We start from the raw sequence: 19,065 nt of genomic DNA on the forward strand, positions 1-19,065 counted from the left end.
TTTTTGGTTGAGGGATGAATATTGTCCAGGACACAGGGGGGAATTCCCCTGCTCTTCATCAATATTGTGACCTTTTACATCCAACCAAGAGGGCAGAAGAGGCCTCGGTTTAGCTTGGCTCATCCAAAAAGGTGGCACCTCTGACAGTGCAGCACCCCCTCAGAGTTGCAGTGTGTGTCAGGCTGGAGTACGTGCTCAAGCATCTGGAGTGGGGCTTGAACCTGTGACCTCTGACTCGAAGACAAGCAAACTACCCACTGAGCCACAGCTGACACTGAGACGGTGTCCGGGATTTGAGGAATGACTGGATGGGTACTTTGTGCTAAGGCTAGGGTTACTGTAGGATGCTGCTGGGTGTAATGCTGTGGGAACAGTGTGGAAGTGTGTCCAGGGGGCTCATGAGGATGCACAACAGTAAATGTGGGCCTACGGCGAGAGTGGGAGAGACGGTTTGGAACCTAGTAAATATTAACAGCAAGTGAGACTCAACATAAAGGAACAGGAAGGAGGCCATTCAGCCCCTCCAGGCTGTTCTTCCATTTATTAGTTCACAGCTGCTCTGTATCTTAACCTCTAATACCCTTAACCAAGCAAAATATTGTCAGTCTCAGATTTGAAATTTTCAACGGACCCACAGGCTAAATTTCGGGGAGACAGTCACAGATTTCCACTGCCCTTTGTGTGACATCAGCCCTGCGTGGCTGAGCTCCAAAATTAAACTCCTGTTCCCTTGTCCAGGGCTTCCCGAACCAGAGGATCTAGTTTCTCTCCCAACCAACCCGATCACTTGTTGAAGGAATGAAGGCTGTGAGATGGAAGCTGCTTGGAATGGGCTGCGGGTTCTGCAGATTGGAGGCTGTGACATCCCCTTGCGGTGGGGGTGAGGGATGGTCGGGTGTCCGAGCTGGGGAAGGGGGCGGGGGGCACACCCTTGTCCCCACCCGATAGCAGTGGGCCCCCTGCGACTGCTTTTTGGCAGCAGAGCCTTGAAGGCGGGCTGGACCTTAGGGCACAGAGGAGAAAATCTGAACGCCGGATGCAAAGAGAGGGCGTGCGTGAACAGTCTCCCTGCTTCATGGGCTCTGCAATGGTCTGGTTGCCACCATTGCTGCATTCAGACTTTCTCCAGTGGGCTCATCTGTCATTATTCTTCTCGCTTTCAGTTCCAATTGACGCCACAGCTGGAATCAAAATGCTCTACGTGTTTGTCGATATTAAAATCGATGGCGTGCACTTCATCGACACCGTTCGATTCAACTTCCCCAAGGGCTCGGCACTCACTCTGGTCAGCACCATCCAGTTTGTGGCTGCGCTGCAGGTAAGGAAACAGCTCGGTAACCCCACCGTAGATTCATCGCTGCCCCACCCTTATTCCCTCTCTGCCCCCACCCTAATTTCCTCGCTGCCCCTGCCCTAATTTCATTGCTGCCCCACCGTAAACTAATTGCTGCCCCATCGTAAGTTTATCGCTGCCCCACCGCAAGTTTATCGCTGCCTCACCGTAAGTTTTTTGCTGCTCCACCGTAAGTTCATCGCTGCCCCACCGTAAATTCATCGCTTCCCCAACTTAATTTCATCGTTGCCCCACCATAACCTCATCGTTATCCCGCAGTAATCCCATTGTAACCTCTTCATTACTGCACAGTAACTCTGGTGTAATCCACCATAACCCTGGCATTACCCAGCAGTGACCCCAAGGTAAGCCCAACATTACGCTACTGTCTCCCAAGCATAACCCCAAACCACACCCACCCCCCACCGAATCCTGTCGAGGGCATTAGCTGTTAAAGCGTGAGAGAAAGCCTTTCTATTCTCAGCCTCCCAATTACACTTATACAGCATTGCTGAGACAGTGCAAAACATCCCGAGGGTCTTCATAGAGGAACAATACCGACAGAAGGAATAGTCCAGCACTGTCATCCCTCAACTCAGTTCGAACAAAAAGTCGTCTAGCACGAGGAGTTAACACCAACGAAACAAAGAAAGAATTTGTTCTATTTATTAGCTAGGATTTTTGACACCTTGTATGTCACATAGCAAAATGCAGCTAAGTCGGAGTTTATTAAAAGCGCTGGTACCTGGGGTTGCCTCACTGGATCTCCCCAGTCTAACCCATTTAAAAGGTTTTAGCATGTTGTTTCAATAATTGACAGACAGAGTAAATGATTTGTTTGAGCAGTCCTGGTGGTTCCACCATCCCCCTCCCCCCGCACTCACCTCCGACCCCCGCTTGCTCTGCGCCCTTTATACAGAGCTCTAATCAGCCTCTCAAGGTCTCCTGTGAGATTCAGCTCACGTGACTTCCCCTGATTCCTGCCAATAGTCAGGAGGGTGATCCCTCATAAACGTGTTTGTGACTGGGAGTATATTTGTTCTCCGTAGCACGGCTGTAAAATAAACCTCATCAGCACACCGCAGTTCACCTTGTACAATGCAGCCACCGTTAACAGCTAAAAGGGTCATATTGCCTAGACTAAGCTTGTACTCCCTTGAGTATTGAAGATTTAAGGGATGATTTAATTGAGATGGATTTCGCTTCAAAAGAGCCAGCCTGGACATGATGGGCCAAATGGCCTCCGTCTGTACTATCCAATTCTCTGACTCGAAGACAATTAAAGGAGCTGGGAGGATAGAAAGAAACTTTTTTCCTGCGGTGAGAGGGTTCAGAACAGGGCAGGCATGACACTAAAACGAGAACCAGGCTGTTCAGGGACGATGTCAGGAAGCACTTCTTCACACAAATCCAAGTGGAAATCTGAAATTCGCTCCCCCCAAAAAGCTGTTGAGGTTGGAGGGTCAGTTAAAACTGAGAGTGAAAGACTTTTGCTTGGCAACGTGTACTCAGAGTTGTGGTACCAGGGCGGGTGTGTGGAGTTAAAGATGCTCAGATCAACTGGGATCTTATTGAATGGTGGAACAGGCTCCCCCAGACTTCTGTGTTCCTCCAACCCTCACCTCTTGTGCATTTTCCCTTCCCTGCACCCCACTTTTTGTGGTCTAGAGCCCACACTTTGGAATTCCCACCCTAAACCCTTCCAGCTCTCCACCACCTTCTCCTCCTTTAATGCTCTGCTTAAACCCACCACTTCGGCCAAAATTTCACTCACCCTTCCCCAGCCATCTTTAGCTGGGAGTCCGTTTTTTCAGGCTTTGACTCTCCGAAGAGTCTTGGAAAGTTTTGCAATGATAAAGGCACTATTTAAAGAAAATATATATTTTTTTTGTTGAATGTTACACAATCTATTTTACAAATTTTAAAATCTCCTGAGAATAGAACAGGGATTGGGATATTTCAGACATTCTGCTGTGACAGAGTCTCATCAGAGGTCAGTGGGCGGCTTGGCAGTTATCTGCTGTCACTTTTCACTGAGTAGAGTAAATTGTTATACAGTAATTACATCACAGAAACAGGCTATTTGGCCCAGCAGATCAATGCCAGTGTTTATGTTCCAAACGAACCTTCTCCCTCTCTATTTACTTCAATTCCAGCAACACTCAAGAAGCTTGACACCATCCAGGGCAAAGCAGCCCCACTTGATTGGCACCCCATCCACCACCTCTAACATCCACTTCCTCCACCACCAATGCACAGTAGCAGCAGTGTGTACCATCTACAAGATATACTGCAGCAACTCACCAAGGCTGCTTCGATAGCACCTTCCAAACCCACGAACTGTACCATCTAGGAGGACAAGGGCAGCAGATGCATGGGAACACCACCTCCTGGAAGTTCCCCTCCAAGTCACTCACCATCCTGACTTGGAAATATATCGCCGTTCCTTCACCGTCACTGGGTCAAAATCCTGGAACTCCCTCCCTAACAGCACTGTGGGTGTACCTACACCATATGGACTGCAGCAGTTCAAGAAGGCAGCTCACCACCACCTTCTCAAGGGCAATTAGGGATGGACAATAAATGCTAGCGCTCACATCCTGTGGATGAAAAAAAACTTACTTTATGGGCATATTCTGTACCTTCCACTATCACATGTTTATCTAACTTCCTCTTAAATATATTTTATATATTGTATATATATGTGTATATATATGTGTTTATTTAATATGTGCTGATTGCCTAACTCATTCACATTTTCGCCATTCTCTGGGTAAATAAGTTTCTCCTGACTGTGTGATTGGATTTATTAGTGACTACCTGATATTTATGTCCCCTAGTTTTGGTCTTCGCCCACCAATGGAACATCATCTCTACATTTACCCTCTCAAGCCCCATCGTAATTTTGAAGAACTCTACCAGTTGCTTTTTTTCTGTTGTAGGGAAAAGAGGCCCCAGCTGTTCACCCGAACTCTAACCCTTCCCTGACAGTAGTTGCTTTCTCCTCCCTCTTTTTGCAATGCCCCCTGTTTATTCCTGCTCACTCTTGAACTGCACCATCTATTTTCACCAGACCAAGCGAGATGGCCGACCGAAATGTTTGCTCTCGGGAATGCTTTGGCGGCCAGTAGGTAAATGCAGGTTCGGGTTTAGTTGTCGGAACCGTTAACAAGCGGGGAATCTTTGTCATAATGCAGCGATAGTGCTGTGGCAGTGTGTGCAATAATTGTGATCAATTTTCGTTCCATTAGCTCCCGCACTCTTGTGCAAACTTGCTGTGGAAATGTCACAGGCAGGCTGGGGCTATGCCATTTGAAGCAGCTTTTTAGTTTAGCACCAGGGCCCCAACATTCGAGCACTTCATAGAGTGACATCCTGATGGATTGCCTTGACTGGTTTCAACTGACCTTATTGAGCAGAAAGTGGGAGAGGTGAATGAATATTTCTCAAAACCCTTCTGGTAATTTGGGGCATTTATCAGCTGTCTGCCTCCTAACTTGATGAAGTCCATTATCCTTGTGCTTCACTCGACAGGTGATAATTTGGAATTATCCTCAGATGAGGATAGAGGTGTAGGCCTGGGATTAACGCCATGCGCTATTGCTGTAGGCGCAGAAGGTTAGAGAAATGTTGGCGCACGCTTATTCATTTCGGCCCCTCCCCTCCCCCCCGTCACTCTTCTTCTCCTCCATTAGGCCGTGGGAGAGGAGCCATGTTCTTTTCCTCTGACCACAATGGCCATTGTTCATGTAGAGTCCCCCACAGAGACTTAGAGGGAGACTGCCTGATGACAGAACGGTCAATAAGTCACAAGATCAAGATAGTGCAGACACTGGAAACCTGAAAGGAGAAACACTCGGCAGGTCAGGCAGAGGCTGTGGAGGAAGAGAAGCAAGGTTAACATATCGGATTAGTAACCGTTCATCAGATAATAAAGGCCGTGCCTGATTCCGTCCTCACCTGACACCCTTGTGCACACATCCAGTAATCGCCATTGAACAGTGATCATGAAGGGGAACCAGAGTGGAATGATCATTCGATTCTTGATTCGCGAAAGACTTGTATTTATATAGCACCTTTTGATATCCACTATCCAGGCTTGGGCTGGCAAGTAGCAAGTAACATGCGCGCCACACGAGTGCAAGGCAATGACCATCTCCAACAAGAGGGAATCTAACCACCTCGATGTTCAAAGACATTACCATCACTGAATCCCCCACTAACAACTTCCTGGGGTTTACCATTGACCAGAAACTGAGCTGGACCAGCCATATAAGTACTGCGGCTACAAGAGCAGGTCAGAGGCTAGGAATCCTGCGGCCAAAAGCCTGTCCATCATCTACAAGGCACAAGTCAGGAGTGTGGTGGAATACTCCCCATTTACCATGATGAGTGCAGTTCCAACAACAATCAAGAAACTCGACACTATCTGGGACAAAGCAGCCCGCTTGATTGGCACCACATCCACAAACATTCGCTCCCTCCACCACCGACGCACAGTGGCAGCAGTGTGTACCATCTACAAGATGCACTGCAGGAACTCACCAAGGCTCCTTAGACAGCACCTTCCAAACACACAACTGCTACCATCTAGAAGGACAAGGGCAGCAGACACATGGGGACACCACCACCTGGAAGTTCCCTTCCAAGCCACCCGCCATCCTGACTTGGAAATGTATCGCTGTTCCTTCACTGTCGCTGGGTCAAAATCCTGGAACTCCCTCCCTAACAGCACTGTGGGTGCACCTACACCACAGGGACTCCAGTGGTTCAAGAAGGCAGCTCACCACCACCTTCAAGGGCAATTAGGGATGGGCAATAAACGCTGGCCTAGCCAGCGACGCCCATATCCCATGAATGAATTCAAAAAACCTTTGTGACCGCAGGGCACCCCAAAGTGCTTTACAACCAATAAAATACTTTTGAATTGTTGTAATGTAGAAAATGCAACAGCCAATTTGTGCACAGCAAGTCTCCCACAAATAGCAATATGACCAAGACCAGATAATCAGTTTTTGTGATGTTGGTTGAGCGATAAATATTGGACGGGACACCGGGGGTGGTGGGGATCTCCCCGGCTCTTCTTCGAAAGACCTTTGGTGTCCAAATGTGAAGGCAGGCGGGGCCTCAGTTTAGTGCCTTATCTGAAAAACGGCACCTCCAACAGTGCAACATTCCCTCAGTACCGCACTGGAATTGTCAGCCTGGATTTTGCCCCCACTTGTAGCCACAACCTGCTGCCTCAGAGGCAGGACTGGTGCCCACTGAGTCATGGCCACACTCCAGGGATTCATGGCCCCTGTGGGTTTGCAGCCATCACCTCAACGGAATCCGACTAAATCGGCACACACTGGGGCTCAGGCCAGCAATCCTGCCCAGTCATTGCAGCTCACTGACTGGCTGAGGTCATTTGAAGCCATCGGGACCGTGTATTTTACTGATAAAAAATCTAAAGCAAAGTTGTTTAATCTTTGACATCAACAAAAACAGCTAGTAAAACATCCTAAGGAGAAGGAGATAGCAATTTAAGGAACATCTCAAAGGAGGAAGAGATGTCAAGGTGTTTGGTGGAATGGTGGGGGTGGGGGGTGGGGGGGGTGGTGGGGTTGGTTGGGGGGGAGGGGTGCATATTCCAGAGCTTAGGGCCCTAGGCAGCTGAAGACATGGCAGCCAATGGCGGAGCAATTAAAACCAGGGATGTGCAAGAGGTCAGAACTGGAGGAGTGCAGAGATCTCAAAGGATTGTAGGGTGAAGAAGGTTACAGAGATCAGCCTAAAATACGTTCATTGAATCACCTTTTGTACTGAGCAGCAAGGAGCTCAGGTAGACCTGACGTGGCGATACAGCTTGCTGGCACTCTGAGGGCTCCTAGGCAAGGTGAAGGATCTATGCCAGGGACTGTCCAGGCAGCAAATGTTGGACTTAGTCGAACCATGCAGGGCCTCAGATGCTTTTCCACAAGGACAGAGTGGGGGGGGGGAACACCATGAAAACCTGTCCCCATTCTGCTGGTGGCAGCTCAGTTCTTTTTATTCTGTCTGCTTATTGCTCCATGAATGCAGAGTGAGTTCCCTGTGTCGCTATCAACAGCAGTTTATTAAAGAAGAATCCTTTCCCACTTTAATAATCACTAAGCTAGGCGTTACTGAAGGGTGATGAAAGAAACAAAAAAATGCTTCCTAATTAGCTGTAAAATTTAGGGAATATCAAGTGGAATGCTGGAAGCGGTCTCTGGGTGTTATGGGAATTTGGCATTGATGACCCATTTACAGCTCCTCCCAGCGGGAAAGGACTAATGAGGTTTGACTGTAACTTGTGTCTCTTTCGATGGCTAATCTTTCAGTAGTTCAGAAGTACTATTCCCCTTCCACTGTCTCTTATTGTCTGCCTGACTCTCTCCCTCCGTTGTTTCTTCCTCCAGTCCACCAGCCAGGAGCTGCGATCGGAATACAACATCTGCGTCCCGCAGTGTAAACCACTGTCGCCGGGTGAAATTCTGGGCTGTACCTCCCCACACATTGAAAAACCGATGGATGCCATCATGTGAGTACTGCCTGTGCTGCTTAGCAGCAAGGATATGGCAACTCTGAATCGCAAACTTGCACACAAGCATTCAAAAGCTCACCTATTTTCAGCTTTTAGTTTCGTACCCGCACTTATGTGGAGATGCTAGAGAGTCTGGGATTGTTCTCCTAGGAGAGAAAGTTAATGGGAGGTTTGGATAGAGTAAATCAGGAGTAACTCTTTTCATTGGCAGGAGAGTCAGTGACCAAATAACGCAGAGTTAAAACCATTTATTTTTATCTGTTCGTGGGATGTGGGCTTCGCTGGCTGGGCCAGCATTTATTGCCCATCCCTAGTTGCCCTTGAGAAGGTGGCGGTGAGCTGCCTTCTTGAACCGCTGCAGTCCACGTGGTGTAGGTACACCCACAGTGCTGTTAGGGAGGGAGTCCCAGGATTTTGACCCAGCGACAGTGAAGGATCGGCGATATAGTTCCAGGTCAAGGTGGTGAGTGGCTTGGTAAACAAGCAGAGTGGGGGGGGAATGAGGGAAAATTATTTTAGCCAGCATGTTGTTATGGCCTAGAATGCCTGGAAGCAGATTCATAGTAACTTTCAAAAAGAATTGGATATATACATGGAAAGGAAAAATTCACAAGGTTACAGGGAAAGAGCGGGACTACCTGGATAACTCTTTCAAAGAGCTGGCACAAGCCCGGTGTGCTGAATGGCCTCCTTCTGTGCTGTTTGATTCAATGACCCACTTCTTTAAACACACATTTTCCTCCCCACCTCTCTTTTTCACTTTCATCCCTCCAGATGGTTGGGTGCAGAGCGACCAGCACCTCAGAGACAAGTGGGGAAACCCCGGCTGTGCTAAGTTTAGCTGAGAACAGCGTCGGCGGGTAGCCTCAGACCCCTGCACAAGGAAGAGGGAATAGCTTTCCCATTCCTGATTGGTGATCTAGTTTGCTTGTGTGATTTCCCCAGCCTCGCAGATGAACGACGAGTCGGGTGAGGTGCTGGGGAGATGTGCCACTCCCTGGGAGAGAACCAGTGCCACGTGTTTTATGCGCTGGCAAATTAATGATTTCTTTTAGGGTACATTCTCGGGGCATTGCACAGCCCCAGTAACATAGGCCCTTCAGATGATGTGGGGGGTTTGATACGGTAGACATAGTGAAGATATTTCTAATTGCGGGGAGACCAAAACTAGGGGCCATAAATATAAGATCGTCACCAATAAATCCAATGGGGAATTCAGGAGAATGCCTTTACCCAGAGAATGATGAGACTCTGGAACCCACTACCACAGGCAGTGGTAGAGACGAATAGCACAGATTTAAGGAGAAGCTAGATATAAACACAGGAATGAGAAGGAATTGGAAGATGTTGATGAGATCAGATGAAGTAGGGTGGGAGGAGGCGCATGCTGGGCATTAATACCAGTATACACCAGTTGGGCCGATTGGCCTGTTTCTGTTTGCATAAGACTATGTGATATGTAATTCTGAGGACGAGTCTCTTGGGCTTCTTTTGGGAGAGGGTTAAACAGGCCCATGTGTTCAAGTGGTCGGCTAGTGCGTCTCCTGTTGTACGACTACCCAGTAGAATGAGGGTCATTAAATGATACAATATACAATAATTAATCTTGCTGTCAGTTAGCATAATATTACACGGTGTTTGGCTCTTCAATTATAACCTGCAGAGTCTCTTGTACCACATTACAGAATTCGAACGTTGCATGGTTTGCTATTTCATTTGATTAATTGTCTGATACTTGATGAGTTTGACTTATTTCTGCTGTTGGTCTCTTAGGATTAATATCAGGCGCCACAGCTAAGATGTGCAGGTATTAATTGGACACTGCTGTCCGCGCAGCCAGCTTCTGGTCTAGCCATATATAGTATCTATTCATTAGTAAGATATTGTGTGTTATCTTTGGATTCCTCCCTTTCCTTTTCGTGCTTGGTTACAGCATCCTCTTCACTAATCAGACTCGATCACAGACCGGGAGTTACACCTGCTTGGGCTTCTGTTTTTATTCATTCGTGGGTGTGGGCATTACTGGCAAGGCCAGCATTTTTTGCCCCATGCCTGATTGCCCTCGAGAAGGTGGTGGTAAGCTGAGTGGCCATTCTTCGGCCATTTCAGAGGGCAGCTAAGAGTCAGCCACGTTGCTGTGGGTCTGGAGTCACATATAGGCCCAGACCGGGTAAGGCGGCAGATTTCCTTCCCTGAAGGATTTTTAGTGAGCCAGATGGGTTTTTATGACAATCTGGTAAATACATGGTCACCATTACTAGACACTTGATTTTTATTCCAGATTGATTTAATTACCTGAATTTCAATCCCTCTGTGGCCAAGGTGAGATTTTAACTCATGGGCTGAATTTTACACCCCTCCCCCCATCCCAGTATGGCAGGTTATGCCGGGGGTGGGGGGGGGGAGGGGGGGGGGCATAGAATTGGGCAGCATGGAAGTGGCACCATGTCTCCTTATATTTTATCCATGGCAAGGGGGATACAGGGTGGCCTGAATGCCTGTGGGCCAATTGAAGCCCTGAATTGGCTGATTATTGGCCACTTAAAGACCTACTCCCGCCACTGCTGGGATTTAACCCATAGCGGAATGAAGTTTGATGCCAAACGTCAAACCCTCCGGAACATCGTAGAGAGGCAGGAGTAGGTGTGCGCCTCCACTTTTGGGATCTTGCGCCCATCGAAGGCCCACCCCCCGCCAAGGCACTCCCTGTCCCCTGCATTTTCACTCGCCCCGCCTCGCCCTGTTGATCCCGGCCTCCCTCCTCCTCCCCAGGGCCTGCCATCCTGGCGCCGGTGAGACCCCGGGCTTAACGTCACCTGGGCTCCTGATTCCTCTTCTTCAGGGGACTACCTGCAATCTCAACAATGGCCACCACTCCCAGGGGCGCTACTGAGACAGATCTGCTGGCTGTTCGATTGGCCAACAACTCTCAGAGGTGGGACTTCCTCTCCGATGGGGGCAGAAGGTCCGTCATGAGCCAATTAAATGCCTAGCGGCCGTTAAGTGGCTCTGGGTCTACCGACCAAGTGCAGGCAGCCTCCCCCTGTCTTTTGCTTCCTGCAGCCCCACATAACACTCAGCCTGTCTCTGAATCATTAGTCTAGGCCTCTGCATTACTAGCCAGGCAGCGTATCCTCTGTGCTGCCTTTCCCTAAACCACTGGAAGGATTGATGGAAAATGCTGGAAACGCTCAGCAGGCCAGGGAGCTTCTGTGTACAAGGAAACAGAGTCAATGTTTCAGCCCTGCCGCCAAAGCCTGAACCCCAGATGGAGAGAAGGCAAGGGATGAGATCATTACTCATAAGAAAATAGAAATAGGAGCAGGAGGAGGCCATTCAGCCCCTCAAACCTGCTCTATCATTCAAAAGGTCAAGGCTGATCTTCTATCTCAGCTCCACCTGCCTGCACTACCCCTACCATATTCCTTCTTTCCCATGGTACCCAACAATCTATCAACCTTGGTCTTTAATATACTCAATAACGGAGTATCTACAGCTCTCTGGGATAGAAAATTTCAATAATTCACAATCCTCTGAGTGAAGATATTCCTCCTAATCTGAGTCCAAAATGGCCGACCCCTTATCCTGAGACACTGCCCCCATGTTCCAGGTTCCCCAGACAAGGGGAACATTTTCTCATCATTACCCTGTCTAGCTCCTTAAGGATTCTATATGTTATACATTTCAATGAGAGCAATGAGATGTTGTTTTATTTTTTGCTGATGCAACTCCAAGATGAAGCTTTAGGACTAAACCCCTCACATTTGTGAGATACAAAATGCAAAACGGGCAAGAGCGGGGTTCTGTTCTAAGAGGCAAGTCGCTCTGAGCTTTGATACTCCAGCCGGCATCCTGGGAAATGCTGGCCCGATCACCAGCAATTCTCCACAACCGTGTGGCCTCGGGAGATTCAGCCCTCGGTGTCCGGTTTCAAACTTGGAAATTTCTGGCAGCCCAGCCACAAACCGGGTAGCCCAGATTAAAAGCCAGACAGGTGGCTGCTGAATAGGTGTGGGAGCACTGGATACTGCAGCTTCCAAACAGATGTAGGTCATGAGGATCATTTCAGATGGTGGCAGGAAAGGTGGCAAGCTGGAGTAGGTGGCTTGTGAGGGCACGGTGGAGCCTTCCTTGCTGAGTTGCGATAATTGGCTAGATTTTGCGACATTGATAAAGTGCCTTTTTAAAAACACACCACCTAATTTTAATTCGAAATGTACCACAGAAGTTAATGTTCTTCTGAGGGAATTTTAAAAATTTTTAACTGTTTACTCATCTCAACTTAGAATGCTGGTTGGGTGTAAGGAGAGGAAACTCATGTCCTGATTGGTCTCCACCTTGAGTGTAGCATCTGGCCACTGAGATGGTCAGGCCTTATACACAGTTCAAGGAGTGACCATGGGACTGATCGCTATTGCCACTGCACCTGAGTTATGAAGACAGCATGGAAAATCTTGGGCTTGTCAACCTTGAGAGGAAGCAACTAAGAGATGATCTTATAGAGGTATATAAATTAATAAATGGTATAGTTCTTCAAAAAGAACTGTGGGAATAAGTTTAAACTGGCCAAACTCTAATTTAGGATTAGCCCCATGACATCCTCCCCACTCATGGGGCGATCAGACATGGAATGAATTTCCAAGTGGAGTGAAGGAAAAACCCAATGGATCATAGAATTTGCAGGACAGAAGGAGGCCATTGGGCCCATCGCTCCTGTTGTAGTGCTGGTTGTTCAATTATTGAAACCCTCAACACAAACTCATCCTAAGCTTTAGTTAAAATTTGCCAATGATTTTAGTGCCGTGACAGTCAGTGGAGAGACTGACATTGAAATCTTTGCTCTAGGTTGATTCCTATGTTTCATGTGTTCATGAATCGGATTTTCCCCGTCAAATTTGGAATGGGGCAAACTATATTGTACAGAAAGCTCCCAGTTCTTTTTGGATTTCAGATGAAGCCTTGATGTTTGTTGCTGGTTGACTGGAAGGCTAGTATGAGTGTGTAGCATTCTGTCATGTCCTCAAGTGAATGTGTAAGAAGTTCTTGTGAAGGCTGGGACTGTTGAGAGCGGTCACAGCCTCCCTGTGAGTGATATCTGGCTTGGAGCCCCAAAACTCTTTCCCATTCACACTCTGTATCGAATCCCATTGGACCCAAAAACTCCTTCCCATTCACTCTCTGTATCAAATCCCAATGGACCCAAATCTCCTTCCCATTCACTCTCTGTATCAACTCCCAATGGACCCAAACTCCTTCCCATTCACTCTCTGTATCGAATCCCATTGGACCCAAAACTCCTTCCCGTTCACTCTCTGTATAGAATCTCAATGGACCCAAAACTCCTTCCCATTTACTCTCTGTATCAAATCCCAATGGACCCAAAACTCCTTCCCATTCACTCTCTGTATAGAATCTCAATGGACCCAGAACTCCTTCCCATTCACTCTCTGTATAGAATCTCAATGGACCCAAAACTCCTTTCTGTTCACTCTCTGTATCGACTCCCAATGCACCCAAACTCCTGCCCATTCACTCTCTGTATCGACTCCCAATGGACCCAAACTCCTGCCCATTCACTCTCTGTATCGACTCCCAATGGACCCAAACTCCTGCCCATTCACTCTCTGTATAGAATCTCAATGGACCCAGAACTCCTTCCCGTTCACTCTCTGTATAGAATCCTAATGAATCCAAAACTCTTTCCTGTTCTCTCCATGTATAGAATCTCAATAGACCAAACCCTCTCACATTTACTTCCAGTGTGAAGATATCCAATGGACAAAATCTTTCCCCACGTACGTAGAATTTTCCAGCATTTATGCCCAAACGAGCCTTCTCCCAAATTACTTCATGTAATCCTATCACCACTCTCCTAATCCATCCTCATGTAGGTACCTGACTTCCCCTTAAATGAACCCGTGATCTTCGCCTGAACTATTCCACCTGGTAGCGAGTTCCACATTTTAACCTCTTTCTGGGTAAAGAGGTTTCTCTTGAATTCCCTATTGGATTTATTGATAACTATCTTGAATTGATGACTCCGAGACAGTGGTTTGCTCCAGCGAGTGGAAACATCTTCTCCACGTCTGCCTTATCCAGTCCTTTCATTACCTTAACAACATCTGTCAGATTATATTATTTTTTTGTTACACCGGTTTTTGCAATTTGTATAGAATTCCAGCTGACCAATCCTGTTCCCTTGTAGAGAATTTCATCACAATATGAATACATCCCCGTCTGTTAAGTAGAGATCCTGATCTGAGCAAAAATACTGAAGCACGAAATGAGATCAATTTATTTATTCTGGTCCCTGTTGCTCAGCAATCTGCAGATAGTTGATTCACCGCATCAGTCATTTTATGAGACACCATCAACTTGTTTCAAAACTCTCTAATGATGTGCAGTGAGATGCTTTTAATTTAGATTCTGCTGCAGCTCGAGTGAGGTGCAAATGCCACAAAATGGGTCACTTTATTTTGCCCTTACCGGCAGTTTATAGAAAATCCCGAGCCAAGCATAAAATTTCTCACTCAGGTGCTGATGAGTTCATCAGTGTTGAGGCGCGTGCCGGGAGCAGACGGCAGGTAGTGATGTGTGTGGGACGTGGGAAGTCCATGGTGTTGTGCGTTGGGAGGGGAGGGATGTGGGGGGGGGGGGGCGAAGCTGCGTATTTTTCATTTTAATTAACTGACATGAAAAATTTACAAGCCTTCTAATTTAGAATCTGAGCTCTTAGTGAATATTTATCCTTTTGCATTGCAAGAAACAGTTGTTTTGGATACAGGCAAATTACATGAATATGAGGCCCAAGTGAACATTTCCCAATTCACAGTGGACATCCCAACTGCAAAAGAGCTCACTAGAAACTGCTTTGAGTGAACGATGTGTTATTTGTATTTAATTTAAATCCACTCTTACCTTTTATCAACTGTCCTGTTTCTCCCTACGCGTGAGGCACTGTTTAATACTTTTTATTCTGCTTTTTCAAGAGTCAGGTTGCCTCAATTAGTAGCTTTCTCACTCCTGAGTCAGAAGGTTATGGGTTCGAAGCCTACCTCCCAGGGGTTGATCACCTGATCTGACACTTCAGTGCAGTGCTGAGGGAGTGCTGCATTGCCAGAGGTGTCTTTTCAAAGGAGACGTTAAACCAAGGCCTCTTTTTGTTTCTTCAGGTGCACTTAGAAGATCACAAGGCATTATTTAAAATAGTGTAGGAGAATTCTCCTAGTGTCCCAGGTAATATTTATCCCTCAACCCACACCATCAAAGACAGATTCTGATCATCAATCCCATTGCTGTTTGTGGCATCTTGCTGTGCACAAATGGCCACATTTGACTACACAACAACAGTGACTTCAAAAATGCTTAAGTGGATTTGAAGTTTTTTGGTATATCCTGAGGATGAGAAGGGCTCAATTTTAAAACTTCCTTCCTTATTAATTGTTCAATTTGAAGTATAAATTATGCATAAATCTATATATTGTCCGCGTAGCCTGGTTTTACCCAGAGAATTCAAGATTTTCTTGAAAGGTTTAAACTATTTGCATGTTTGTCCAGTATCTCCCACATCTCGTGTAGTGAGCGAATATGTAGATGGTCGGTGAAAAAGGATTTACATTCGTATATTGCCTTATCACATTGTTGAAATGTCCCAAAGAGTTTTCTACATAATTCCATTACTTTGAAACACAGTCATTGTTGTTATGTTGGCAAGTGCATCAATCATCCTGTGCCAACGACAAGCCAGAAACACAAGTGAATTGAAGAACCAGTTCATCTGTTTAATTGTGGTGCTGGCTGAGGGATGGGTCTTAGCCAAAATATCTAAAGGACCCCTTGTGCCTCTTCAAGTAATGCCTTGGGATTTGTAATACTCACCCCGAGCAGGCGGATGGAAGCTTATTTGAAATGTGGCAGCATGAGAGTGCAGCACTCCTGACCCTGCAGCACGCCCTCGGCTTTGCACTGAAGTGCCAGCCTGGATTATGGGTTCTACCCGGGCATCCTGATCTGCTGTTCCTCAGTTTCCCCCAGTGTGATTCCCTTTCAGATTCCTTCTGTATGTCACACTCACCCCTTCTAGTTAAAGACATATCAGTAAAGCTTACAAAGACTTGCATTTATGTAGCACCTTTCATGACCTCAGGATGTCCCAAAAGCACTTCCAGCCCATGAAACACTTTTGAAGTGAAGTAAGTGACTGTTGTAACATGGGAAGCATGTCAGCCAATTCATGCACAGCAAGTTCCCACAAACAGCCATATAATAATAACCAGATAATCTTTTTTCTTTTGTGATGTTGATTGAGAGATAAATATTGACCAGGACACCGGGGATAACCTGCTTTTCGTCAAATTAGCACTGTGGCAAATTTTACATCCAGCTGCATGGTCCATGCCTCAACCGAAAGATGGCATCTCCAGCAGTGCAGCAATCTCTCAATGCTGCACTGGGAGTGTCAGCTTAGATTAGGCGCTCAACTGCTATCCCACAACCCAAAAAAAAAACTCAACTTCATGGGGGATAAGGGCCCAGTTTCAAAAGACAGTCCTGTCACTGTTGGTCTCTTACACTACTGTTCATGGTTTCTCACAGTTTCATACTGTGTGGGTCTAAGAGTAAGAGGTGTGCTGCTGCTGCTCACTAACTTTCTCCTGATGTGGTCCAGGCCTTGTCAGTTAGTGATTGTGATGAGCAATGTTCAGGTGTACAGCAACCTCCGTTTCAGTATGAGAGCCAGGCATTTGGGTTCATTTCTGAGAAGGCCTGATTATGTATTAGCAATCATGGCAAACATAATCACCGTGATTTTCTGACATACAGGATCCTGGCTTTATAAATAGGGGCACAGATTCCAAAAGCAAGGAAGTTATGGTGAACCTTTAAAATACACTGGTCCAGCCACAACTGGATTATTGTGTCGAACTCTGGGCACCACTTCAGGAAGGATGTGAAAGCATTGGACAGGGTGTAGACACGATTTATGAGAACGTTTCCAGGGGTGAGAGACTTCAGTTACGAGGATAGATTGACGAGGCTGGGGCTGTTCTCCTTAGAGAAGAGAAGATTAAGAGAAGATTTGATAGAGGCGTTCAAAATCGTGAGGGGTCTCGACAGCGTTAGATAGTGAGAAACCTTTCCCATTGGCGAATAGGTAAAGAACCAGAGGACACCGATTTAAGGTTGTTGGCAAAAGGAGCAACAGTGACGTGAGGAAACCAGTTTTGTGCAGTGAGTGGTTAGGATCTGGAATTCACGGCCCCAGAGTGTGGTGGAGGCAGATTCAGTTGTGGCTTTCAAAAGGGAATTGGGTCATTACCTGAGGAGAAAAATTTGGGAGGGCTACAGAGGAAAGGCAGGAGAGTGGGACAAGATCAGTAGCTCTAACAGAGAGCCAGCACGGACACAACGGGTAAAATGGCCTCCTTCTGTGCTGTAGCCATTCTGTGTACTTTTAATGGGTTTTACCATCTTAATTGTAGTTGGAAAATATAGGCCAGTGATGCTGGTCTGGAAATGATGATGAGCAAAATGACTGTAGGAAGGTTGAACCCACAATCTTCAGTCAGCTGGTTCAATGATTGTGTTAACCTGTTTATCTTAAATGGATTCATGTCTCGTTCATTTAGGTGGAATTAGATGTGATCAAGTGACATTGAGATGCTAATTTTGCACCTCTGGTTCACAGTTATCTGGCAATTAAGTTTGTCGGCTAATAGAAGGAAGAGCAGCAAAGAAGCAGGTTTGTCAAGACTTGTGCGATGGACATTCAATGAGTACCTGATGAATCAGCTGGTCTTTCCCAGCCTGTCATTGTTGGATGTTCATGGGTGTGTTCCCTCGGCACAGATCATTTCCAATATTTTGTTGCATGTTTGACCTCTGCTGCCTGTCTGAGTTTGTGCCTCGGTCTAAGATTAAGCTTTATGGAGTTCCAGGGAAAACTCACTGCACTTTTTAGTGCCTTGAGTTTGTAAATGGAGTGTTTCCCAAAGTGATACCATAGTTATTTGACATGCATTTTGACCCGACTGAGTGCTGATAAAATAAATAATAGGTTGCCCGGCTGGAAGTGAAAACTAAGCAATTTAAAAATTCATGAGTTGACTAATTTATAGGCATCTCTGAACAGGCATGAAACTCTGCTTCAGTTTAATCAATTTGGATGAGCAGACATTGTGTAAAAATGACCAACTAGCTATCTACCGATAAAGATTTGAGAAATCTTACAATTGGAGCTCAGTTCCTGGTAATTTTATGGGCCATTATAAATTCGTAGCTCAGATTCATACATCCAGATTTCTGTGGTTTGGTGTCAAACTTTGCTTGCAGACGCTCCTGTGAAGTGTCTTTAAGGATGTTTTACTGCGTGAAGAAGATGCTATTTAACTGCAAGTGCTTGTTATAATGTGCAGACTTGTCGATAGTGTAATTACAGCCTCCTGCCAGTGGAGCTGCTGGAGTGCCACCATCAGCAAGTGGATACAATTACAAAGTTCACACAGGCAATATACATTATAAACATGAGCTAGGAGTCCAGAATTGAAATGCATAAAAATAAGATGGAATCTATGACTTTAAAGCAGGGGCCTGAATTACATCTGTGAACCTTGACCCAATTACCCACCACCTTTCAATCAGCTTCGCCTCAGCAACGATTCCCCATTTGCAACAGCACGGCAGCTCGACTTGGTTCATGTGCATACATTTTTTATGTTCGGCATGCAGCAGTCACACCAACCACGGGCATGTCAGAGAACATGCAGCTTGCTTCAAGTTTCCCACATGCTTCTGAATAGCTCCCCTACAGATTTATTTCCAATCCTTTCACTGCCCGCACTGCCTTCTCATCCATTTTACCTGCAAAGGAGTATATCCTGCAGTGAACAATACCAATCCGTTGATAATGATACAGTGACAGTAAAAGGCAACATTCAGACAGAATAAGCTTCTGAATCAACTCAGTTAGGGGTGTAATCTGTTGCGATATTGGACCATTGGGTGTGCTGTTATATGGAAAACATGCAACACTGGCAAATACATTCTCACAAGATACTCGTGGCCGAGATACTGTACATGGAATGTTTACATGGGATTATGTAGGATATACGGCACAGAAACAGGCCATTTGGCCCGACCTGTCCATGCCGGGCCTCCTCCCATCTTTCCTCCTCTAAATCTACCA

General features: G+C 46.4%; 1 protein-coding gene across 3 annotated transcripts in view; it reads left to right on the forward strand.

Annotated features, from left to right (window-relative positions):
* The window catches only part of dph1 (diphthamide biosynthesis 1), a 631,990-nt gene that overhangs the window by 301,756 nt on the left and 311,169 nt on the right, over positions 1–19,065 (forward strand). For all 3 annotated transcript variants that reach the window (XM_078548194.1, XM_078548195.1, XM_078548196.1), the window contains 2 exons: positions 1,164–1,318; positions 7,756–7,877. In XM_078548194.1, the coding sequence (XP_078404320.1) occupies positions 1,164–1,318; positions 7,756–7,877 (277 nt within the window). The remainder of the gene's footprint in view (positions 1–1,163; positions 1,319–7,755; positions 7,878–19,065) is intronic.

Source organism: Cetorhinus maximus, chromosome 9 (assembly GCF_964194155.1).
Source record: "Cetorhinus maximus chromosome 9, sCetMax3.hap1.1, whole genome shotgun sequence".
NCBI classification, from domain to species: domain Eukaryota; kingdom Metazoa; phylum Chordata; class Chondrichthyes; order Lamniformes; family Cetorhinidae; genus Cetorhinus; species Cetorhinus maximus.